Raw genomic sequence first — 27457 nt, 5'->3', positions numbered from 1 at the left:
TTTTAGATAGTACTATAAGAAAAAAAAAAGTTTTCTTAAATCATGTGATGTTATAAGCCATGTAATTATCATTAGCATTAGTTGAGGCATATGATGCAAGAAAGCAAGCTTATACAGCATTAGCCAACAAAAAAAAAAAAAAAAAAAAAAAACTCTTCCCATTTCACCCATCCGGTCACTTCAAATGTTTGTCTAGTTCAGCCATAAATTTATTTAAGCTATCAACTTCCACAACAACAGATGGAAGAAGCAATTTCACCATATCTTGAAATCAAGTTATTCAGAAACACCTTTCATAGGATATTCATGCTTTATCTTGATGTTTATGCCATAATGCCACTTTGTTGGAATCCTGCCCACCTGAAGCAATTTCATACCTAAAAAACTTTGTAAAATGTTTTTTTTACATATTAATTGGAGTTCACCATAATGGTCCGGTCACTCTCCTCAAAGTATATGGACTGCTTACTGAAAACAATGACACAGTGTACCAAACAGTAATATTACTACTGGCAAGGTCTCCCATATAGTCACAAAGGATTCTCTTCAGCTCAATATTAGAAAGCCATTTTACTGATCTAAGGTGTGCCTCATCTTATGTAAAGTATTTAAGATATCTGGATTTCCATTCAAAACTTACAAAATTGTCTATAAAAATTCACTCAGGCAACTTTGTTTTTAACCTTTGGTTGCTGCACAACCTATAACCTATACAGATGCAAATGCAAATTCACATGCAAAAGGTTTTTTGGAGACATGTCTGACATTCATAAGGCCATTGCCTAAATGAGCCTCGCCTCCATAGTCAGGCGGGCAGGAGCAGCAGTGCATAGCACACGCTTCTTGATTAGACCGGGGTTCAAGCCAGTGACCACCAAATATGGAGGATATGGAAAGGACAGAAAATGACCACCGCATATCTCTGGAGCAATATGGCCTTAGTTGCTAATGCTCCTAAAAACCAAACAACAAACAGTCTAAATGAGCACAATGAATTTTTTTGCATTACATTCCTAATGCCAACCGGGCTAGCCAGGTGGGTAAAGTGCCTGCCTGGCAACCCAAAGGTCGCGGGTTCAATTCTCACCTCGGGCTTGGATCAAAGTACTGCAAAAACCTTGGGAGGTGCATTATGGCCACAGAAGCCGATGTGCCAACAACTACAAAAAAAAAAAAAAAAAAAAAAAAAAACATTCCTAACTCTTACCACATATTTTTTTCGTACAAACTGAATGTGTAGTTCCAACAAATCGAGCATATATCAAAACAGCGTTATCAGTTATAAGACCATGTATTGCCACATTAAATTCCTGTCTGAAACAGCCATGTTTAAACTATCTATTGTGATTTCAACACTTATTATCACAATTCAACAGCAAAAGCATGTTTGTTAACAGTTCAGCTGTCCATGCCTAACTAAATGGCATGCATTGCATAGAACATACAATACAATAATAAATCTCTTACTATAACCAGTTTTCATGCTGCAATATATCAAAACACAGATACCATGACTGCACCCTGCAGAATTACTTGCCTCCTTTTTTGAAATCCTTGTGGAAGGTCTAATTAATAGATGTGAAGTTTTAAGAGTTTTTAAATATTGCACAATTTTATTACTTCTATATGCTACAATCTTAATAATCTAATAATTTATTACAATCACAGTTTCAACCAGATCAACCCTTAAACATCTTTATGATGCATTTTTAAAATTTATAAATTTCTGTACTCACATAAAGACTATAAGTGGAAAAAATAATAATACACCACATATCAGATAACAAAGACCAGCAAAGGAGTCCAGAGTAGCATTGAACAATTCGGTGAAAATAACAGTGCCCACCACAGGAATTAGAGATTCAACTGATGCTAAAAGGGAAAATACTTTACCTACAAGAAAACAAATAATTTTTTTTTAAATTATATATGTAATACTTATTAGGGAGAAATTAATTTATGTTAATGTTATTCAAAATTATAGAGCAGAACTTCTTATCATACAACTATAAATAAAATCTACCATGATTCCAAGCAACTAACCCTCTCCCCCCCCATACTACAGAAGATTTTGTCTGGTTAAGTTTAAACATGCTACATGATGACTACAATATTTCATTAATAATTTATTATTTCAAATGTGTTTAAATATTTTCCATTTAAACTTAACCCCCTCAACTAAGGCCTTCTGATAGCCCACTGAAACAAGCAGCAACTAGATTTAGATATATCTCTTTTCGACAGAGTATAATTGCTGCCACCACACAGTAACCATCTCTCTCTCTCACTCACATTTTCATGCACAGAAATTGTGGTTTCAATCCATATGTGTAGTTGAAGACACCACAGCATTTTTCAGCACATATTTCAAGGCAGTGTGCATACACATGCACACTGCCTCTAATTTTTATAGGTAACACAGAATGATTACATTTTCCTGTTGAGTTAAGGTGCACTGGCAAATTTAAGCATAAGCAGCCACTTAAGAGGCCTCCTGCTTCTTATTCAAATTAACTTAATACAAATAAATAAAGAAGCAAAAAAATTATATTACCTCCAGCAAGTTTTCAGGTGTAGTAGAAATACACCCTGAACCAGTACAGACCTGCTGATATTACAACTGATCAACTTCCATGTCTCTCCCAGGCAAACCATCCAACAATGTTATTAAGAAATACATTACTCTGAACTGACTCTCCTCAATTGCAAATAATCTCCATTTAGATTTCTTTGACAACTCACAGAATATACTTACTACCGTTAATGTACTCACACCTTCCTTCGGTGCAATAAATGGTATAGTCTAATAAGATATTATTTTTTTTTTATCCCGGTAAGTTTCTAACAATATTCATTACTGTTTTTGTTATTGTTATAATTATTTTCATTCTGTTACGCAGGCACTGTAATTGAGTGTTCTGTAGTGCATGTTCTATTTTAATAAAAAATAAAATATGAGTACATCAAAATTGATCAAAAATGCATATTATCAACTGTATAATTATAACCACTTTTATATTCAAATAAATAGTTCTATGGTAAGTTTATAAATGCAAAAATTTATTTTTTACAACTATCACACAAAACTAATATTTTAAAATTAAATATGGCATCACATAATTATTATATAATGTAATGCTACTGTAATAAAAAACTCACCCAAATCACTGGCACTAACAACCTTTGACAAATGAGATCGTACAGCCAAAGGACCTGGACCAGTCAAGAGACCAAGAACTATTGCTGCAAAGAGAGACCATGTTGAGAAATATAGCAAAGTAGCAGAAAATTAAAAGAAAAATAAGAAAACAAGCAAGAAAAACTGGAAAGGATAAAATTTTATTATTTAATTATCCTTAATAATAGACAATCCTCAATAACAGTACAGTGGTTTTGTCACAGAGAAATATAGAGTTATAATTTGGATCTAAGTGATTCTGTGATAATTGAGAAGAAATTGAATGAGAAATTGTTGAAGCTAAAAGTTGTTGTTCTTGTTATTTGGTTTTTTAGGAGCATTAGCAACTAAGGCCATATTGCTCCGGGGATATGCGGTGGTCATTCCCTGACCTTTCAGCTCCTCCGTATTTGGTGGTGACGGGCTCGAACCCCGGTCTAATCAAGAAGCGTGTGCTACACACTGCTGCTCCTGCCCACCTGGCTACGGAGGCACCTGAAGCTAAAAGTAAATCAAGTACCAGGAGCTGACAGAATCTATCCAATTCTTTTAAAAGAAGCAGCATGAGAGGTGTGCAAACCTTTGGCCCTAATTATGAGAGCATCATTGTATTCAGCAGAGGTCCCCAGAAGCTGGAGATGTGCAAATGTCTCTTCTAACCACAAAGGGGATTAAAGAGAGAAGTTAATAATTACTGACCTGTAAAATCTGATTAGCTACTATGGTGCTGTAAAAAAGGAACTGAATCTAAATATATGATGTTCAGATTTGATACTGTTCTATATGAAAAACTTCTATACCCTAATTACGGCATTAACCACCCTGCTCACCTTGGTATCAGCAACAAACCTAGACATTAAAACTGATATGCTTACATCAACATCATTAAGAAATATTAAAAACAGTGGGACCTCACCCATGAACAGTAGTGACTTAATAACCACTGTGTCTTCTACCACTCAGCCTTCCCTTTATTTACAGAAGTAACTTGCCCCTAATGCCACACTGCTCCAATTTGAAAGGTAGTAATTTATGTGTCAAAGGCTTTACTCAGATCTAAGCATATAACGCCAAAATTACTCTAGTACTATTCCACTTATTCTACCTAAATAAAATATTTATCATTTCCCTGACAACTGGGCCAGCAAGAATAATTATCTACTATGGTAATTTCCCTGCGAGTCGAAAAAATATGACAAATATGACCTTCACATTTCCTCAAGACTGTCCTGCTTTTTTTCTGCTTGGAGAAGACAGTTGTCCATTGAGATTACTGGGCCTTGTTTCCAAGATATAGCCATCTCACTATGATTTGTCACCAGTAATGATGGAAGAAACAAAATATGGGTCAGCAACAGCATGAAAACCCTGATGTGCGAGCACTCGCTGCTCTCTGTAAGGAATCTGTGCTTTGCATTAGTAAAGATGCAAGGCACAAACTTGGTTGGAATACATCACATTCCAAAATCTTGTGTTAAAACTGATTGACATGTCAATCACAAACACAAGTATCTGAATCATTTGGTTTTTGAAGCTGAAGGGTGGCCAGAGTAAGTATCATCTTCAATAGACAAGCAGTTCTTTTTAAACTTTGCAAACAACTGAAAAGTCTTTGAAAAACACATAGCGTTTTCTATGAAAGCTGTTTATCATTTCATGATTTCTGTTACACTTTACCTTAATTTAAAACAAAATTTAATGCAAATTTGCTGCTTGATAAAATCACTCATTTAAGTGCAGTGAAACACATAAAATATTACAAAGATAAATGGTTAATTGATGCATTACTATGTTGCAACAAGTTGCAACTTACTACAGAGCCAGAATTCCAAGATATAAATTCAACCCTCTCCATCCCCAAACATTTTGTTCATACCTTGATGTATGTTTGTAATGTATAAATACTAGCTTTTACTAAATTCTGGTCCTGTTTAGAAACTTCTTACTGCTACTAGGGCTGAAAAACTCTAACTGCTATTCATATACTTGTTGTAATATTTGAAGTGGTAATAGCAAACATTATATTAATCTGTAACTTTCTAAATATGTAGATAAGCACATAAATAAAGAAACTGTGTAAATAAGGTGCTTAAAACTATTCCTTTACTACATATCACAATGTCTGTTAAGCAAAAAACCTCAAAATTACCATAAAAATCATTTGAATTCATGAGCAGGGAAATATTTGCAATGCCAATGGCAGATTTTATATAAATCTGTAAGTTTCCATATATTTAGATTAATACAAAAATAAAAAATCAGGTAAAAATCAGATAAAACCATCTTTCAAGTAATTAAGGTATTGAAAACTATTCCTTCACTGCAGATTATAATGTTTGTTAAGAACCCTCGAAGGTATCTCCACTTTGACGTAGTGGGGCTTGTGTGGCCAAATGATCCTGTGAGCTAAAATGGCAGTAGTCTAACTGCTAGTAGGGCCTCCTAGGCTGGACAGGTTACAGGTGATGACTCAAACTAAGAGAGATACCCTGGTCCTCCAGGTTGGGGGGTTGGGCGTGAGGCTAACAACCCCACCCCAGAAAACAAACAGATTGTTACGAAACCTCAAGAAAATAGCCGGACTGTCTCAAACGGAATTCAACCCAAGCATGCCAAAAGGAATAAAGAGATTTTTGTAGCTACATGAAATGTCTGAAGTTTGTACCAACCAGGAACAAGCAAGAAATCGGAGAAAGAACTGAAGAGATATAAGTGTAGCAGCCTTACAAGAGATAAGATGGAGAAACTTAGAAATTATAGACCTCCGAGACTACACCCAAATAAATTGTGGAAGCAGAGACAACATTTTGGGGACAGGCTTTATGGTTAAGAAGGATAGTAAAGCACGAATGATGAGTTACAGTGTAATTAATGAAAGAATATGTATGCTAAGGCTTAGAGGGGTCTTTTATAACACATTCATGATCAGTGTGCATGCTCCAACAGAAGATGCAGAGGACGAAGCATTGGAGAGAGAGAGAGCATTAGATGAGGCTCCATGACATGATATTAAACTCATCCTTGGAGATTTCAATGCCAAAGTAGGGAGAGAAGAAGTAGCACAAATTTCCCACATAAGAATGTCCACAAAGAAACTTGGATATCACCTGATAGTGTCACACATAATCAGATAGATCACATCCTCATTAATACTCGTCATGCTACGGATGTAATGGATGTGAGGAGTTACAGTCCTACTTAGATTGTGACTCAGACCATTTTATGGTATGGTGCCGTTTGCGAAATAGGCTCTCAAAGGTATACAGGGTGTCTCAAAAATATTGGTACAAATGTTTAGGGGAGGTAGGTAACATCTAAAGGAATGTGAATCGCATAGGAACCCATAACCGGAAACGTCACCGTAAGTCGGTACATGGCGCTGTTCATCAGCTCGCGAGAGGGAAAATTTCTGGTTTATCCATTCAAGCAGTAGTCGCCACACGAAGAGCATGCATTGATATACGAACTGTGAGCTGGCAGCCATGCACCTAGTGTATGGATTAGCAGAGGGCCCACACAGTGTGCACCCCCATGCGGCACAACATCGCTTCACAATAAATGTGTGGGCAGGTAAGGTCGGTGACTGCTTAGTCGGCCCATACCTGTTACCATCCCGCATGAACTCTGCTAAATATCAGATCTTTCTTGAACAAGTTCTACCAGGGTTCATTACGATGTTCCAGCAAATGTGAGACGCAATGTTTGGTTTCAACATGACGGGGCGCCTGCCCATTATGGAAGGTGTGTTCGTGACCATTTGAACAGGCGTTTTGGGCGTCGATGGATTGGCTGTGGTGGACCTGTTGCCTGGCCCCCATGCTCACCTGATTTATTGAGCCTTGATTTTTTTCTGTGGGGGGCCCTCAAATCTATCATGTATGAATCGCCTGTGGAGATGGAAATGGATCTCGTGGCGAGACTCGTCTGCGCTACTGCTGCTGTCAAAGAAACTCCAGGTGTGTTCGACCGTGTCCGCCAATCCATGCTGTGTCGGTGTCACGCATCTCATGGTGGAACCTTCGAGCATCTGTTGTAACATCATGAAATGCATCCATCTCATACTCCATTGTTAATATGTCAAATAAATGTTTGCCACTAATTACTGTCTTGTGTCATTTCTGCTTCTTGTACCTCTGCTACTACTTTCCCCATGACGTTTCCGGTTATGGGTTCCCATGCGATTCACATTCCTTTAGATGTTACCTACCTCCCCTAAACGTTTGTACCAATATTTTTGAGACACCCTGTATAGAGGGAAAGGAGGGATAACAAAGAAAAGATATAAACAAGATAAGCTTAAAGAAGATACTAGAGAAAGATTTAGAATGAAAGTCGAGGAACAATTGGAGAAACACCAAACACAGGATGGTGAGCCCATCAATAAAAAAATGGGAAGATATTAAGGAAGCACTGAGTGTAGCAGCAGAAGTGGAGAAAAAAAGAGTGAGAAATGACTGGTTCGATCAGGACTGTGAGAAGATCCTGGAAGAACGAAACCAAGCCAGGCAGAAAATGCTATAGAGAGGAACTAGAAGAAGAAGAAGAAGAAGAAGAAGTACTGATGATTACAGGGTTAAAAGAGCTGAAGAGAAGTCAGTATATAGAAAAAAGAAAAGAGAATAGGAAAAGAAAAGAAAAGAATAGAAAAAATGCAAGAAGAATACAACAGAGGGCAGATCAGAAAATCCTATAAGGAAGTAGGAAATGTAAAAAAAAAAAAAGTTTCCAGCCACATCTTAACCTGTGTAAGAATAAGAAAGGAAAAATAGTGGGGGGAGTAGCGGAGATCACAGAAGTTTGAAAGGGGCATTTTAATTCCTTACTTAATAAAGAACAGGCAGCCACAGAAGAAATTGCAGAAGAAACAGATAATATTGAAGGTATCTTGGGCCCAACAATATAAGAGGTACGGGATGCAGTCCAAAGGGCTAAAAATAACAAAGCACCCAGAGAAGATAATATTCCAGCAGAACTCATAAAGGCAGGCAGTGAGAAACTGATCCAAAAATTACAACAGCTTATGTTGAACATTTTGGGAAAGAGAAGAATTGCCAAACGACTGGAAGACAACGGTAATCATCCAAATCCACAAGAAGGGAGATAAACTAATGTATGGAAACTACAGAGGGGTTGCTCTACTTAGTGCAACATATAAGATTTTATTCTTCATTCTGACTAGGAGAATATCAAGGCTAGCAGAAGGAATAGTTGGTGAATATCAAAATGGGTTAAATGCAGGGAGGTCGACTGTTGACCATATTTCCGCCTTCAGACAGACAGAAGTGATACGAATATAATGTAGATCGGCACCATCTCTTTATTGATTTCAGCACAGCATATGATAGTGTGGATACAGTGGAACTGTTGGAAACAATGGGAAGCCTGGGCATACCAAAAAAGTTTGTAAGGCTGATGAAGATCATGCTGGAAGGAAGCAAGAGTAAGGTTAAGGTGCAAAGGAATCTCTCTAAGTCCTCCAAGTGAGGAGAGGTTCTTTGTCACCAGTCCTTTTTAACTTAGTATTGGAGAGAGTTATAAGGAAAGTATCAGCCACCTCCAATGGGATCATATATAACAGACTCTACCAGCACTTAGCATATGCAGATTATGTAGTGATGACTTCAAGAAACCCACACATTCTGAGGACAGCTTTTGAAGGATTTGAGAAAGAAGCAGAAAGGGTTGGGTTGAAGGTAAATGAAAATAAAATGAAGTTTATGATTACAAGTAGGAAGGAGAGACAAAGTACCCAACAGATCTGGCAAATAGCGAAGCACAGTTTCAATAGAACAGAACCCTTCAAATATCTGGGAACTATGATTCAACATGATAGTAGTAACACCCCAGAAATTCAGGCTCGTCTTAATTCTGGTAATAGATGCTATTTTTCCCTGCAGAAACACTTTCGATCTAGGCTGCTCTCTAGAAGAACGAAATTAGTGTTATAAAAAAACAGTGGCATGACCTCTTGTGACTTTATGCTAGTGAAACACGGGCTTAATAAGAAGGCCAAAAAAATCTTTAAATGTGTGGGAAAGGAAAATCTTTGCCCGATAAAAGTCGGGGAAGAGTGGAAAATAAGGACAAATCAAAAGCTGAAGGAAATGTATGTATGAAGAGCCAGATATAGTAGGAGTGATAAAGAGCTCAAGACTTAGATGAGCAGGCCACGTGATATGAATGGAGGAAAACAGATGGCCAGGGAAAGCAATGGAAGGGCAACTGGGAGGAAGAAGAATGAGGGGAAGACCGAGAAGTAGGTGGGTGGATGCACAGAGAATAACCTACGACAGCTTAGAGTGAGATGATGGAGAACAATGGCCAGAGAAAGAGATAGCTGGAGAAAAATCATTGAGGAGGCCAAGGTTCTACAAGGACTGTAGTGCTGTGGAGTAAGTAGTAAGAAAAAAATCTAAAAATTATCACAAAAAAATACTCAGTCAAAATTTTGACAACCACAGATAGCTTCATTCCCAGAAATATTCAACGTTCATAATACTCAAGACATAAATTCACATTATGAAAATACAATTTCTTTAACATTTTTCACATTAACTTATACAGGTTTAAATTTCCATGAATCAAAATGGAGCCAATTAGTTTCCTTAAAACATACAGATTTTACCAAAAGAAGCATTCAGGAAATACTACTGACATGAATTGTAAATATGTTTTTTCCTTTGACTCTTATATAGCATCCATAGTTTTTTTTTATTTAAAACTTGGGTCAGCCACTAATTATTATTATTATTATTATTATTATTATTATTATTAGCCATATGGTACAAGGAAGCCTGAGGCTTATGCTGTACCAGGCAAGAGAGAGAGAAGTAAAAGGAAATCACCAAGAAAGAGAAGAATGATGATATCCAGCTCAGGACCCTGGGTGAGCCAAGCCCATACTTACCAGATGTGAGCCCCTGGGGAAAAATACATAAATACCAAACTGTTTTAAGATTTACTAGCCTCTCATCAGAGAACAGGTGGTCTTCAGAGTCTTTTCCCTAGAACACAAACACATGCATAAAGAGAAAATTCACTTTATACTGTCTGCTGTTTTTTTTTCTCCTAAGTGACTCATTTTCAATTAGTGATAAAAAAATAAATAAAATAAGTGAAAAAGGAAACTTACCCACATAATAAATCCATGGCTTTGTTGAAAATGCTTTACATAAATTTTGACCAATCATGGACGTAGTTCCTATAATTCCTAAAACGGAATCTCTGACTTTAAACACTTTTGTCAATAGAGGAATTGCCACTATAAGAATACTCATACTTGCAAAAGTGGAAATTGTGTTTACATAGGAGTACTGAGTAACATCCCAGCCATATACATGGTGAACATAAATGTATCCGATTCCCGATAATCCTAATAATAAAGAATATCACTATATATGAAAGAAAGAAGTTGAAATATTTATCAATGTTATTATTCAGACCTAATATGGTTAATCATAAAATACCTTTAAAATAAATATATCTGCACAAGCATACCTATTATCCTCCTTCTTTCGTCAATTTTTTTTCATGGTGTATACAATAAAATCCCACTACAATAAATTCTCCAGGAAACATGAATCATAGCACAGACATTTCATTCTAATGAATATGTCACAAAATTATATTATTTGTTAAAATAAGTTCTGCTGCACCTTTCTAACATGCAGAAGTGGTAATTTAAGTTTTATTTTACTTAAATATTGACACTTTAAAATCAATAATAAATGAAATTCCAAAATACATATGGCAAAGGTGAATACTGGTATTAGTAAAGGTCAAAAGATGGAAGGAAACTAGGCTTTTGCTACTTCAGCCAAAAAAAATAAACCTGTCTATATAACCTGCATCTCTTTATCATACTATTTCCACTCCCAGAAGATATCAATCCAGTGGCCCCTTAAACCACGACAAACTGTCAGTCTCACCCACCGTAACCAGTTTATTCCAGTGGTAAGAAACATGCTGACCAGTAGCGTAGCTACCCTTTTTTGGGCCCGGAGGCAAAGAACATGTTCTGGACCTTACTTATTTAATGGAAATTGCAAAAACAGGAGACAACCAAAGGGACCAGAGGCAATTGCCTTGCCTACCTACATGGTAGCTACGCCACTGATGCTGACCATACTTAAGTTTCCTGAAGTCAAGTCTTCAGTTCTCCAATAGTCTATATTTATCCCCCCATTTTCATTTCTCAGTTCAAAGAGAAAATTCCACACCTTTCAATTTGTCCTCCACCTTCTCAGTGCCTTATACAGGGTGTCTCAAAAATACACGGCATAACTTCAGGAATGAGTTCCTCATATGTAGACAATAAAAATATTCTATATCAACATAGTTCCGGAAATGTTTGGTTCCCAAGTTATTAACCGGAATGTCTTATTTCCCGCAGGTGATTTCCTTCATCACAAAGTACTGACAGAATCTGGTGGTTTTCCATTCCGACCATGTACTCAAATCGGGAGCAAGCGGATATGCACTTTATGTACGGTTTGGCGGATGGCAATGCTCTGGAGGTTCATCATTTGCATCACGAAAGGTTCCCAGAACGAAGATGTCGAGAGAGGAAAAAGTTTGAAGGTATCCATCACCACCTTTGTGAACATGGGACCTTTACACCTTGTGTTGCTGACAGAGGACAACGTCCAAATTCTCCTCTACTTCAGGAGTCGAAGATCTTGGTCGTCCTCTGTTGGCAGCACGAGGTGTAAAGGTCCCATGTTCACAAAGGCGGCGATGGATACCTTCAAACTTTTTCCTGTCTGGACATCTTCGTTCTGGGAACCTTTCGCAGTACAAACGATGAGCCTCCAGAGCATTGCCGTCCGCCAAACCGTACATAAATTGCATATTGAGTACATGGCCGGAATGGAAAACCACCAGATCTGTCAGTACCTTGTGATGAAGGAAATCACCAGTGGGAGATAAAACATTCATAAATTCAAATTGAGGAAAGACAGATGTAGGATAGACGTGCGGAAATTTGCCTTTAGCCAGCGGGTGGTTGGTTGGTGGAACAGACTGCCATCCCTTGTGGTGGAGGTTGATAGCTTAAATAAGTTTAAGGCTCAGCTAGACAGGTATTTTGAACGAACAGAGGGGTGAAGTGGAAGTGGGTTTTTTTTTTTTTTTTTTTTGGCTGATGCTGCATAAGCTTGCTTTCTTGCATCAAATGCCTCTACTAATGCTAATGCTAATGCTAATTCCAGTTAATAACTTGGGAACCCAGCATTTCCAGAACTATGTTGATATTAAATATTTTTATTGTCTACATATGAGGAACTCATTCCTGAAGTTATGCTGTGTATTTTTGAGACATCCTGTATACACAATCAGATCCCCTCCCCTGCCCCAAGATGACTTGTTTCCAAACTCTAAACTTTAAAACCCAACCCACACCTTTGTAATCTCTCTTTTCATTTAAATGTCTCTTTGCAGTTTTGACCGGACAAGTCACCTGTCATCTGTTTAGAAGTATTTTTAATTTATAAAATGATAGTTCACAAGCTACATGTGAAGACTGATAATCCTAAGGGTTCTTTCAATAATATATCATATTTACTTAAAAATATTTAAATTTCTAAAATATTACAGTGATCAATTTTTTCATCATTTAACTATATGCTGATTCATTATTTTCCTTTCCTTGACCACGATATGCTTGTCCTCTCCAATTATTTTTATTATAAATTATATGCTCTAACACCTTCCTATTGATGTCTACAGCCTTAGTGTGGGAACTTTGTTGATTTATTTTTTTTTTTTTTAGTAAAAAAACTATCTAAACTTCCACTTTTTAAAAGTGTATGCCTCTGTAATATATAATTTTTCATGTTCTGTTAAATGCTGATATAGATGTTCATGAGCCATCGTGGGCAGCACAGTTGGCAGGATCGTTGCCCTCTCTCTGCACACTGAATGGAAAAGATCTGAGTTCGAGTCTCATCGATGATGTGAGGTTTTTCACTTTGCAACAAAGTCCCGTAAAAATGGGACTTTTTTCACAACATGACTGAGTTTGTTGGTCTCAGGCAAGGGTAATCTAGCATGGCTTTTTCTCCCGGAATTTTGGGGTTTTCGTCTAGCAAACTGAAAATCAACCATAGAACACATGCAATATGTCCTTTCTCATCACCTTAATGTCTTATGTAAATCCCCTATATCATTTTTTATTATTATTACTAGCCACATAGTGCAAGGAAGCCTGAGGCTTATGCTGCACCAGCCAAAAAAAAAAAAAAAAATTCCTGAGTTACCCTGAGTGAGTGAGTGAGAGAGAGAGAGAGAGAGTAGAAAGGATTCACCAAGAAAGAGAAAAATGATGATATCCAGGTCAGGACCCTGGGTGTGCAATTTAATGTCACCTTGTTTTGTTCTTTAATGTCTTATATTATTTAATACCTCTTTTCTTAGATGATTTATAGAGCTTCTTAAGGTACCATTGTATAATCGACTTAATAATGTGAATAGCAGTGAGAGCTTAATAGACGGTACTTACTTCAATTGATCTGCTTAGTTACATGAAGTTGGAGTGGAAATTAAGTTGAAATGAAGTTTAAAATAAGTTAAATTAAGTTAAAATAAGTTAATTGAATAAATACGGAATTGTTAAAACCTGTAATTAAAATTTGCTCAAGGAAGTAGAAGTGTGCTACCTCGTCCCTGGTTGTCATTTGAAAAAATTGAAAATTAAAAATTAATATGAAACAAGCGAAGCCAATAGTCACAACAAGCAACTTTCGTGTTAAACGTCTTCGGTTGGCAGTGATAGGAAAGAAAGAAATCGTGTATTTAAAGGATTCCTATGTTCCCATAATGCATTTTGTGACATGTGGGAATTTTATGTGCGTAAGATTCCAGACCGGAGAAAGTTTGGTTGGTAGTTTTGTATTTAGAACGTTAAATTTAGTGTTATGGCGACACCATTCTATGACAAGCGCCTCGTGTTGGAAGATTTTGTAACTAGATCCTAATTTAATAATTGCAATGGCTGAATTGACTAGGGAGTTGTGGTTGTGAGAATGTACATGTTGTGTAAGTTCGGTGCTGGTTTGATTGGTTCTGAAGCTATTATAATGATAATAAGCACATGTATTGGAAGTTTTGGTGGAGCCATATTTTGCGGTGGTGCTCCCGATGTAGCATGCGTTACAACCAGGTTGACATTTAATTAAATATATTACATTGTTGATGTCACTTATTGGATATTTGTGTGTCTCTTTACATATATTAAACATAGTCCCTAATTTATTGTACAAAGAAAATATTAATGCGATATCTGTGTTTGTGAACACTTGGCGAAACTGTCTGGTGAGACTGCTGTGGTAGGGTAGGATAATGCATGTGTTCTGTTTGTTCTTATGTTTATGTGGGTTATTGACATTATTCCTTGCAACAGAAATTGTGTGTTGGATTAGATGTAACGGGTAGTGAATTTCCTGGCTGTGAATTTCTTTGTAAGATATTGTAATTCAGAGGATAAATCGTCTTGCAAAGAACTGAACTTTATGGCATTGTGGATTTGATTGTAGAGAACGGACTTTTTTGTACTGAGTGGGTGATGTGAATCAAAATGCAAATATTTTCCTGTGTGTGTGTTTTTTCTATAGATTTTGGTTCCTAGCTTGGTGCCCATTTTATATATCGTGAGGTTAAGAAAGTTGATTTTATTGTCGGTTTCTGTTTCAAGGGTGTATTTTAATCTTTCGTGTATTGTATTGAATTTAATAAAGAGATTATCAATGGTGGCTCTGTTTCCTATTAATAATATATCGTCTGCATACTGCATGTAAAGTTTAATACTGGGAGGGAAAGGTTGGAGTAATTAAAAAACTTAATTTAACTTCATTTCCACTCCAACTTCATGTAACTAAGCAGATCAATCGAGATGAGTACCATCTATTAAGCTCTTTTCTGTAAACCCCTGGCCTTTTGGCTGTGAAGGGAAAGTGCAACACTATTTAACCTCTTATCCAGTTACAATCAAAGGTTGTTGCAATAAAGACTCTCTCTCTCTCTCTCTCTCTCTCTCTCTCTTTCATGCTCCTGAAACCCTACTACAATGTGTTTATGATTAATACAATAATGATTTTGAAATATCTATTTATAAAAACACTTTTATCATTTTTAATTTGCTGAATGCTTAACCTACTGAACTATAAAAAGCAAATTTCATTAATGTCTGTTACCTATTCTCTTCTCTTCCCATCTTGTCTATAAAAAATATTTTCATAATTATAATTTAATTTTTGAGTTGATTAGGGTGAAATGTAAAGAAGCCAATGAAATCGCTGTATTATTATTTGGAAGACTGAAAAATCTTTTAACTCTTTCAATTTCAATGAATGTTTGTCCTTCGCTAGTTCCATTTTCATCTTACCTTCTGTTTTTGCAAGGCTCATGAGGACGCCTCTCCAATAATTTTTACTACTTTAAGATCTTCCTATTCCTTTTCTTCAGCTATTTTTATTACCTCTAAATATTCTGTTGTTGTTTTGTTTTCACTTTTCTGAATATTTCTATTATGTGAAGTTGTAGATAAGTTTGTTTGAAATATATCTATTTAAATTTCATACATTCACGGTATTTGCTTCAGCTTCTACTTTTTTTTTTTGTTGATCACAGAGTTTCTCTGCTCCTTTTTGTTTTCATTTATTTCACATGGCACTGAAAGTATGATTTACTTCGGTTATCCTATATTAATAATTATATAATAATAATCCACCCTCACTGTGCACTAAAATAAAATGATAAAAACAGTGTGCAAATGCGTCGTGCCCCTGTTACAATCGAGATGATCAAGTGTATACTTTAATACAGTACTTAAAATAATTAAATGCACAAGGCATAATACATTAAGAGTTTAATATCTATATAATATCGGTGTTTTGATACACCATAGAAAACTCTTAAAAAACTACAAAGTAGTTGTTGTGGGCATCATTTGCTCTTTCTCATATTGTGCTCTGCCTTCACGACGAGTTGCCACCTATCATCAGTGGGTGGGCAGGTACCCTGGTGTCTGCAACACCAGGGTACCTGCCCACCCACTGATGATAGGCCAACAGCCTTGAAACATGTCTGGGTGGTGGTACTCACCGAGAATAAGTAACAATAGTCTTCTCTATTAGTGAAGCGTTACTTATTCGAGGTAGTGCATTATCATGGCAACTCGTCGTGAAGGCAGAGCACAATATGAGAAAGAGCAAATGATGCCCACAACAACTACTTTGTAGTTTTTTAAGAGTTTTCTATGGTGTATCAAAACACCGATATTATATTTAATACAGTACATACCGTATTTCCCCATGTATAAGACGCTCCCATGTATAAGACGCACCTTAATTTTGGGGCCCGAAATTTGAAAAAAAAATGTATTACATAAAGTTATTGAACTCAAGTTTTATTCATCATAAAATTCATACAACTCATCACTGTCAAAACTCCCATCCATTAGCTTGTCCTCATCTGTGTCTGGTTACGAATCACTGTCTTCATATATTGCCTCGTCCTCAGTTCCATCTATGGCATTTGAAATGCCACACTTCTTAAATGACTTGACAATGATCTCAATCTTGATATTATCCCAGGATCTTTTCACCCAGGTACAAACTTCTCCTATAGTTGGTTTCTTCACTCTTCCTGCTGGTGTCAAATTGTCCCCAGAAGACTTCATCCATTGGTTCCATTCATCTCTCATGTCAGCTTTGAAGGGTTTGTTAATGCTGACATCAAGTGGTTGGAGCTGGGATGTCAAAGTATGACGGCAAGTTTTGTTTTTTGCTCTGCAGCAATCTTCTTTGTATTTTTTGTTGTGTGCCCTGAATTGATCAAGCACCAATAGGGTAGGTTTGCATAAGAGCCCACCTGGTCTCCTGCTCCAAACTTTCTCAAACCAGATATTCATCCCATCCTGATCCATCCAACCCTTGTCATGAATGTGGACAATATCTCCTCGAGGAATGTCTTCTTTTGGCATTGTTTTGCATTTGAAAATCAGCATAGGTGGCAGCTTGGTTCCGTCGGTATAACAAGCTAGAACAACTGTATAATGGCTCTTTTCATGTCCACTTGTCTTCACAGTTACAGTTTTCACCCCCTTCTTATCAACAGTTCTGTTACTTGGGACATCAAATTGAAGGGGGACTTCGTCCATATTTGCAATCTGTCCCAACTCAAACTGATGTGTTTTCCGACATTGAATGACAAAACGATGAAATTCAAGGACCTTCTGCTCATAGCTTTCAGGCATCTTTTGGGCAAATCTGGTGCGTATATGCATGCTTAATGCTTAGTCCATTCCGTTTCATGAACCTGAAGCACCAATTGTGTTCTCCTTTGAAATGAGTAACTTCTTTTTCATCAGCAGTTCTTCTTGCTTCATGCTGAACCTTTGTGGACACAGGAATTCCAATTGCCCTTTGCTTCTCAATCCATATCTTCAATTCCCTCTCTAAATCAGGCCATTTTGCTGACCTGCCTCTCATGGCCTTCTTCTGCCGTGGCGTTTTCAGTAGGGTTTCTTCTTCCCGTAGCCAGTCTCGGATTGTTTTCTCAGTTGGAGGAGGACCAAACTTACGTTCAGCAGCGCGATTTCCATTCACTTTTGCAAACTGGATCGCTTTTAACTTCTATTCAGCACTGTACGAAAATATTTTCTGAGCCATTTCTGGGCAGAACATGGCAAAGCGTAACCTAATATACTGGTAACAAGTGCAAAACAATGAGTGCAAAGACAACAAGTGCAAAAAAGCGGGAAATGCAAGTAAAAAAAAATCTACAATCACTGTATAAGACGCACCCAGTTTTTAGACCCCAAAATTTTTTTGAAAAAAGGTGCGTCTTATACATGGGGAAATACGATATATCAAATTTTCTGTTTATACTCCAGCACGACAACCAAGTCAGTAGAGTTTACAATAAATCATCAATAAAAATATTTATCGTATTTAGTAGTCATGGGCTTGAACCCCGGTCCACTCAAGGAACGCGTGCTATTCACTATCGTTCCTGACCACTCGGCTACATCAGGCCTAAACGGTCAGGGGAGTTCACAAGATTGACAGAATACAAGAAACAGCACCGTATTCAGCAGTCACGGGCTTGAACCCCGATCACTCAAGGCACGTGTACTTATGTACCCGCGCTCCTGACCATTAGGCGGCCCGATATATATATATCGTATTTTCATACTAAAATCATGTTTATTTTATTATTTTACTTTTCTCATAGAATTTTAATGTAATAAATGATAAAAAGCACAAAATACGTAAGAATAAATAAATTAAAATACATTTGTGGAATATTTGGCTGTAAAACGACCCCAATGTACACCGGCCCTAGTGGATCTTACTCTGGAAATGAGAACATAAGAGTTATCTTCTTATTGATTACTAAGGTTATAGGACACCTAATAAAAAAAGGTTTAAGTTCTCTAAACTTAGCCATTTAGCTTAATTACACTATATAATATTTATTACTCTCCCATTCCTTTTTTTTTAAGTCTATTTTTCTCTCTGTATATACAATATGTATATGTTCACAAGTGACACCATGTTCACGAGCACAGAGAAGTAAGATACAGAGTGGACACTTGCTCAATACTTTCCCAGCGCCCTCACTTTCAGGACATGAAACTAACGTGGCGATCTGTGGCCATCAAAACTCACTGAGTAATAGCGTGCATGCCCAACACTAATAAAGTTGCTACCACATGGTTGCTTCTGTGTCTCGAGCTCTAGTGTTCGTTGAACATAGAAATTTTGTTTTAAGTAGTCTTTTTTTACTACTGTTATAATTATTTGTGTATTTATTTTTTTATTATTATTATAATTATCTGCTGTCATGCACAGAAATAAGTGTTTCGTGTGCAATAAATGTGGCTGCGATTGTACTCATTTCCGAAAGAACGCTTAAGGTAATTTATTGGAATCCATAGAACCAAGAAATGTTTAATGAAATGTAAAAAAAAAAAAAAACTAATAGCTAATTAATAACACGTGGTTGCTACTTTCTTTTGAGTTCTAGTGTTCGTTGAATATAGCAATTTTGTTTTACCTAGTTTTTTTTTTTTACTATTATAATTATTTGTGCTTTTTTAAACTATTATTATAATTATCTGCTGACATCATGCACAGAAATAAGTGTTTCGTGTGCGATAAATCTGGAGTTCGATTGTACCGATTTCCGAAAGAACATTTAAGATAATTTTTCAGAATTGATAGAACCTGGAAATGTTTTAAAAAAATACTGAATAGCTAATTAATAACTAATTCATAACTTATTACATTAATTTAAGTCTATTGATATTAATCAAAGTAATAGTTTATGAAATAATTAAATTATTCCGTTCTCTATAACCAAATCTACAACGCTATTAAATTCAGCACCTCACAAGACGACCTATCCAATGAGTTACAATATCTCACAAAAAAATTTCATGAAAATCCATCCACTGGCAGTTCCTCTCTTACATTCTTACGGACGACATTGTGAAGACAACAGGCGCTTAGCACAGATTGAAAATAAAGATGTGGCATCAAAAAAGTCGACAATTTTGAATTATTTCTTATGATTTGTAAAGTTATAAAAGGTAAACTTTTTACTTCGTTTAACCAAGTACGTGGGTGAGACTCAAGAAATACTGTCACAGCTAATTATGGGTTAATATAACTGGATGGATTCGATCAGCCAAAAGTTTCTTTACCTAACTTTGGCTTCACAGTCTCCTTCAGCTTCCTTTCGCTTATAAATTCTTTTAACTCAGAGTTAGAATCATATGCACTTCTGGTATTCCTTCTTCATATGTGAATGTACTACATAGAGCATATAACGTATGTTACGAGCAGATTGAATAATCCAATGATGAAGAAAGATCTGCTTTTGGAAAGCTCCAGAATTTATTTATATATCTAGATGAGGGGTGGCGAACCTTTTTAAGGGTGGGTGCCAAAATCAGCTCAATCTTTTAAAAAACTACCCTCGCGTGCCAACATTGGCTAAATCTTTTGAAAAACTACCATAGCGTTTCAGAACACATAATGCTTCATTATCCTTCTCAATATCCGAACACATCTAAATTGATAACTGATTACGTACAACCTAAGCATCACGTTTAGACACAACTATAAATATGCTTGCAAGCCTTTGAGGAGATACTAATACGATGCAAGATGTCGCGATCAATGGAGTTAACAGACTTCCAACGCGAAATTATAATAGAGTACCACACAAGCAATTAGTCTACACATGACATTTCGATGGGGTTGAAAATATCTAGGTTGACATGAGAGCCCTGCAAAGAATTATCCGCTTGGAATGCAGGTTGACGTCGTCGCAGCACATACAGCCCTTGGTGATGCGATTGGGACACATGTCAGCACCAATACAGTGCGCAGGACCCTGCATGGTACAAAACTATTTATTAGAGTCACCATGAAAATTACTTCATTTACCCATGCGTATATTGTCTTTGTAAATTGCGTGTGTTCTCTGGTCGATTTGCCTGCTTTTCTGGACGAAAAACTTCTGGTTCCGGGAGGAAAACCTTGCTATCTACGCCTGAGACCGACTAACTGAGCCACGATCCTGCATCATATGTACTACCACAGTAGTGAAGTCATTCACAAGCCAAGAAACACCCCTACTAATGCCAGACACAATCCAGCTTGGTGCAAGGCCTGCCATTCTTAGACCAATCGAAAGCTATTTTCGGAGTGATGAGTCACGGTACATACTCTACCATGTCTGACAATTATGCCTAGATGTGACAGCTGTTCAGAGAAAGCTACTTGCCGGATCATATTGTCCCGACAATGAAGTTTGGTGGAGATAGCATAGCATGGTGGTCTGGATATGTTTTTTATGATTTGGCCTCGGAAACATTGGTTGTTTTGAACAAAACTATGAATGCTAAGGTCTATCTAGTATGTTAATACGTTAACAATAATACGTTACTTATTGTTATGGCATAATACGTTATGTCAGCACGTCAGGCAAAGCCCACAGCTTTACCAACAGAGCATTCCACGTCATACTGGTCACGTTGTAATGGACTGGTCTAAGAACATGAGCATCGAAAAAAAATTACACTAGCCAGCCAAGAGCCCTGGCTTCAATCCTGTAAAGAACCTTAGGGATGAATGGATTGTCAGGTGCAGGTGAGGAAAGAAAATAACCAAAAAACCTGATTGGTCGCTACTTTGAAGGCCGAATGGTAGAAAATACTGTATTATTAAAAAAACTACCAGAGAAGGTTCCATAGAGACTAGAGGTAGTCATAAAAGCTAAAGGTCTTGCTAGTTTTCCTGTGAATAAATGTTATTTGTAAATATGAGTCAGCAGATTTATCACTTTTATGTAATTTTATTTATAACGTACTAGAGCTTTAATTGGAGGTTTAATTTGTGTAAATTTTGTGTTATATAATCCTTATTACAGTGGTCCTGCTCTTTCTTCAGGAAATTGATGCAAAGAGGCCTTTTTCTAATAATAGATGTAAACTATTTATTCAATTTATCATCAACTAGAACTGAATCATCCAAAATTATGACATCACGTGGGTCATCCGTATTCTTCTAATGTTAAGATAAGCAAAAGCTAAAGATGTCTGGTAATCTTACTCAACATGCTGACCTCCTCAGTAACATGACTGAATACGAGTTTATACTAACTGAAGGCACCTGTATACACTGATAATTTGTAATCATCCCACGCATGTAGCACAATCACCGTCCTCTCAACACGGCTGGAAGAAACATGAGTTAGAATCCCGTCGATGAAGTGAGGAATTTTTATGGGCCTTTTTCACAACGTGGATGGGTCAGTCGATCTGAGGTGAGGGTAGCATGATTTTTTCTCCAGGAAACTCGGGTTTTTCGTCCAACAAACAGAAACTCGATCTCGGAACAACACACGTAATTTACAGACAATATACACAGAGCAATGTGGCCTTAGTTGCTAATGCTCCTAAAACCCCACTACAACAGCAAATATATATATACGTTTATATATTTTTATAAATATATAAAAATTTATATATTTTTTTATAAACATATAAGTATAACAAAGCTGAGAGCCAGTGGTACGAGTATTTGCGCCTGTGGTAAAAGGCATGAGTTGAGGACGGAATTCAGCACCCGAGGTAGTACAAGTGGGTGCTAAGTGGCCGAAGCAGTTGCATTCGCTGGTGGGAGTAGTCTTTGCAGGTTTTTTTTTTTTGTTGTTGTTGTTGACGTGTATGCGGCCCATACCAAACTATGGCAACTCTGCGTTTATGGTATGTAGATACCATACAGATAAAGGCCAATCAGTGCAGTGACGTAAGTGTATCGTAGGGTAGTGTTGTTTGTGTTCAGTGATTGGCCGCATAGACTAACTCATCGCAGCAAGCTGCCACGAACTCGTTACCATCCCTGGCACGTGAAGCCAGGAAAGGGATTTACTATCTAACACTGGTGACATCATGCCCATCTACCTAGCATACAAATCAGAATACACTAGAGTAGTGTGATGTATCCAGAGTAAAATGAAAAAGAAGAGAAAGTACTAGTATAAAGCAAGACAGAATGAAAACAGAATAAAGAGAACACAACAGTTATTTGTTGTAGTAGCCTTCAGGAGCATCATCTGGGCCTGAGACTGACTAACTCAGCCACGTTGTGAAAGAGGCCCATAAAAATTCTTAGCGTCCCTGACGGGTTTCAGGTCTTTCCCACCTGGTGTGGGGAGGACAGTCATTTACCAACTGTGCTGCCACGAGGCCAAAGTCCACACAGACATTTCACTGGGCAGGGAGGTTCACTTCAGATGTCCTACTTCACATTGCCCAAGTAGCTGAAAAGTCATCAACGACGGCGAGAAGACAAGCTCAATGCTCTTCAGAAATCTTCAGATACTTAAAAAGCAACTTCTCTTACAGGAGGCTTAATATCTGTACAAAAAATTTCACAGTATTACCAAATATTCAAAAATGGTATAGGATGAGTGGCTTACCGTCGTTTTCCCAACACAGCACTATGCTTTCATACTTCGATCACTTCGTCATTTGATCAGAGAACACACTGGAGAGGCAAGCCAATTCTCTCTTCCCACAGAATGTACTACTATCTACAAGCTGATGCCCACAACCAACAAGGTTAAAATGTTGCTAGTAAAAGACACACAAAACAGGTCCCTGTTATAAAGCTAGAGCTAAAGTTATAAATCCCAAAAATGGTCAACCTCTCTGAAATATCTGGGAATTATCCTTGACCAAGAATAGTCCTTCCTTCTTCTAAAACACATAAAAGAAAAGGTCAAGGCACACAGCCTTATGTTGGCCAAGGTAACCAGAACTGACTAGGGCCTCAAGGGATCGTTCTCCATCTAATGTACACAGTTATCATCTTCCTTATTGTGGCCTATGGGGTCTCAGTGTGGTTCAGTTGAATGAACAAAATCACTGTTATCAAGAATTTGAATCAGATCTAGTGTCTCTTCTTCCATTGACTTATCAGAGCATGTCGCATAATTTTAACTCCAATACTGCAGATAGTATCAGGATTTATCCCACTTGTTGATTTATAAATCATCTTTCAAGGTATTTCCCATAATGTCAGGAAAAACAAACAGAATCCCAGGAATTGCTACAAGAATAAGCCAGGACATCAAGGTGAGGAGGAAGAGGCTCTGGGAGGAATTATAATCGTTTTGGCAGAGCAGATGGACCCAGGAATCTAAAGGAATGACTACATGAAAATCTTTCCAGCTAAAGGCTTCCTAACTGGTTCACACCCAACCTTGAAACTACATACAAAATGGTATAGGATGAGTGGCTTACCGTCGTTTTCCAACACAGCGCTATGCTTTCATACGTCGATCACCTCGTCATTTTGATCAGAGGACACACCGGAGAGGCAAGCCAACTCTCTTCCCACAGATACTACCCTCTACCAGCTGATCCTGGTAAATGGTAGTACAGGCCATGGATCCATCAATATCAAATTGATGGATCTATCAATCCACCAATGGAACACAGGCCATGGATCCATCAATACCAAACTCAAGCAACTAAGTCTGACTGATGGAAGATATGATGATAAATGCCTATGCAGGAATATGGAGGACTGATCCACCGGTCTTTATCTGGTGGATCATGCCAAAATTAGACATATCAGCCGATCTCTTAGGAAGTCAACTCGGACACGATTTTCAGAACTAGCAATTCCACGAACAAAACTGCGGCCAGGGTCCTTAATCAAGGCCTTACTTCCTTTTCAGGCGCGTTAGCATGTGTGTATAATATGCTATATTGTTTTCACCATATCCGTCGCACGTAACAACTTGACTTCCTCTGAGTGGATTTTCATGAAATCATATATTTGGCCCTTTTAAAAAGATTCGTCAAACATTACAAATTTAATTACAATCAGACCAATAGAAATCTAGCAATTATTATTCCTTTGTCCGTCCACATGTAATAACCAATCGCAGTGGATGGATTTTCAAGAAATTATATGAATTTCGGTCTTTTAGCAAGATATATATAGCCTTCTCAAATTTCATTAAAATTGGGATAATAAAAATTCGGTAATTATTATTTCTTTTTTTTTTTTTTTTCATACATATCACACAGATTCACAGATGATCCAAATACCACAATTGTAGCTAGAACACGGGATATTATGTTTATTGCCAGGCGTTGGTTGGAGAAATGAAATGCAGTGGACGACGAGAAACGAATTTTTTTCGGTTCGCGCATGAAAATTCACTGCTATAAGCAAGTTTTTTTTTTTTTTTCCTTTTTGTCACTTACTTAATTTTTGTTTCGTACATCGCATATAATATGTGAAATGAACTGCATGGAATTAAATTATAATTGCAAAATTAATACACTTACCAGCATAGTCAAGAATAATGGCACACATGGAAATTATCAATAATATAATTATACTTCTGTTTCTATTTTTCAAGCAGACATTGACTGATTCTTTCACATTTTGCAAAGAAAATAAATTCCTTGGAGCTACATTACTGTCGGTATTTTTATCTGGATGACGGGTTTCTTTGAGAACTAAGAATATCCACAAGAAACCTACAGTGTGACCTGAAGTTGCAAAAATGTATACCGGCAAGTAGCCATAATAATCATATAATATGCCTCCTAACAATGATCCCACTGGCATCGCTGCCATAAATGATAACTCCAATAAAGCAAATTTTAATGTACGAAATTCTTCTTTTGTGACATCAGAAACATAACTATAAACAGATGTAAGTATACAGATTATTCCACCAGAAATACCAACAGGCACTGCAGATAACAGCATATATTCCACTCTTTGGTTGAAGTAAATTACGTTCAGCATTAAACCAATATCAGAAAGAATAACACCAAATACTGCTATCAACAACGGAAGTTTTCTTCCATACATATCACTCCAGGGACCAATGAAAATTGATATAAAAGCGTTTGGGCCAAGAGCGATGAGTTTAAAATAGAGGTTATAACTATTACCCATTATCTCTACTTCACTTTTAAGTTCAGGAACATTACTGAGATTACTACAGTTATCTTTTGAGTAGCCTAAATTAATCAAGCAAGCTTTATCCATCATCAGATTTTGCGATGGCACAGTACTCATCATAAAACATAACATATAAATAAACAGGAAAGGCTCCACAGTAAGAGATTTCAAAATTTTAATTGTTCTCTGACCGCAAGTTACTGGTTGTATTATTTCTGCTTCGTTAATCAATGGTGTTTTCTCAGAGACAAGTTTGGCTATGTCCCCAGAAGGACCAGCCTTACTGCAATTGGACTTCTCGGCCATGATGAATCTAGTAACTGATGGAGCAAGAGAAGATCATTAAATCTGAAAGTAAGCAAGATATAATATTAAAATAATATACTTATTAAATTGGATAATTAATTTGTATTTTCTAAGAAATAATGTCAACGAAGTTAAGAAATGGATATCTTGCCTAATGCGAGCACACAGCAAAAAAAATTTCGTAAATACTCATTTGTTTTTTCCCGTCCCATTCAGTAAAAGATAGTGAGAGCAACTTATCTATGGTTAATATAAAAAAAAAAAAAAAACACGCTAAGCTAAATTAAATTTAAGTTATATACTCATAAATGGAAAAAATTACCTTCCCAATATGCAACTTGACAGTATTGTCAAGTTCAAGTTCAAGTTTAGCGATGAGTTTAAAATAGAATGGGTAATAGTTATAACCCATTCTAGTTAAAATAGAATGGGTAATAGTTATAACTATTACCCATTCAACCCATTAGTGAACAAGACAGACTTGACAGTATTGTCAAGTCTGTCTTGTTCACTAATGGGTTGAATCACTGCAGATCAGAGTTCTCAAGGCGCGTACATCATGATCTATTTATGCGGTGCATGCTTTCAGTCGATAGGTGCACTTTAAGAGTGACTGATGAACCCGTTAATTCGTATTTGAAAAGAATTGGTTATGCGAATTGATGAACCCCATTATTTACATTACAAAAGGCTTGGGTTCGAATTCCGTCAAGACAGGTGACATTTTTAGTTTCTATTCTCATTTTGGCCGAGTTAGTCAGTGTTTGGCTAAGTTGCACGGTTTTTTAACCTTTCTCACACCTGGGAAGTAACCAGAGAGTCCATGACAAGTAGACGACAGTGCAAATACGAAGAAGAAGAATACAAAAAGGCATGCACATTCAGCGACACGTAAATTGATCTCTGGTCGATTTGTCCGTTTTTCCGGACGAAAAATCCCTAATTTCCGCGTGAAACAGACCTTGTTGACCTCGCCGAGACCGACTAACTCGGCTAAGGTACCGTAAGATTGGAAGAAATCAATCTTAGGGTAAACTTTAATGTAACATGTGCCGAAACTAGACAGGTTCGTAGTAATAGTATACGTAGGTGGGGGTGGCCTGAGAAAGGAGTTTTAGCACAGCCACCTGTTGAAATACAACTCACGCAATACAGGGAACGGATACTGCGAAAGCAATAAATAACGGGGATGAATGATACGCTGGAAAGAAGTAAGGGACCAGTTTGGACATATGTTTCCAGTTTTGATATGGATAGCGACAAGAATTAAGGAACATAACTAATTAAAATATAGAATTTCTAGGGGGATATTTGAAGATCGCTTAAGAGGAAAGAAGGGAAACGAACGAGAGTCGACGCTAAGGGACCCGGGTGGCCCTACCCAAAACAGAAATTTAAATCTTCCGTGGGAAAGGGGACGAATCTAGGATATCTACTGTTTGGGCTGTAAAATGAAGGGTTGGCGAAT

General features: G+C 37.0%; 1 protein-coding gene across 1 annotated transcript in view; it reads right to left on the bottom strand.

Annotated features, from left to right (window-relative positions):
• The window catches only part of LOC150091252 (proton-coupled folate transporter-like), a 33309-nt gene extending 7509 nt beyond the window's left edge, over positions 1-25800 (bottom strand). The window contains exons 1-4 of the mRNA XM_090389776.1: positions 25056-25800; positions 10311-10550; positions 3160-3243; positions 1737-1893 (exon numbers count right to left, since the gene is read on the bottom strand). Coding sequence (XP_090245902.1) covers positions 1737-1893; positions 3160-3243; positions 10311-10550; positions 25056-25800 — 1226 coding nt within the window. The remainder of the gene's footprint in view (positions 1-1736; positions 1894-3159; positions 3244-10310; positions 10551-25055) is intronic.
• Between the last annotated feature and the right edge of the window lie 1657 nt (positions 25801-27457).

Source organism: Mastigoproctus giganteus, chromosome 1 (assembly GCF_048544385.1).
Source record: "Mastigoproctus giganteus isolate SK-2022 chromosome 1, ASM4854438v1, whole genome shotgun sequence".
NCBI lineage: Eukaryota > Metazoa > Arthropoda > Arachnida > Uropygi > Thelyphonidae > Mastigoproctus > Mastigoproctus giganteus.
This window is presented reverse-complemented; position numbering and strand designations above follow the sequence as displayed.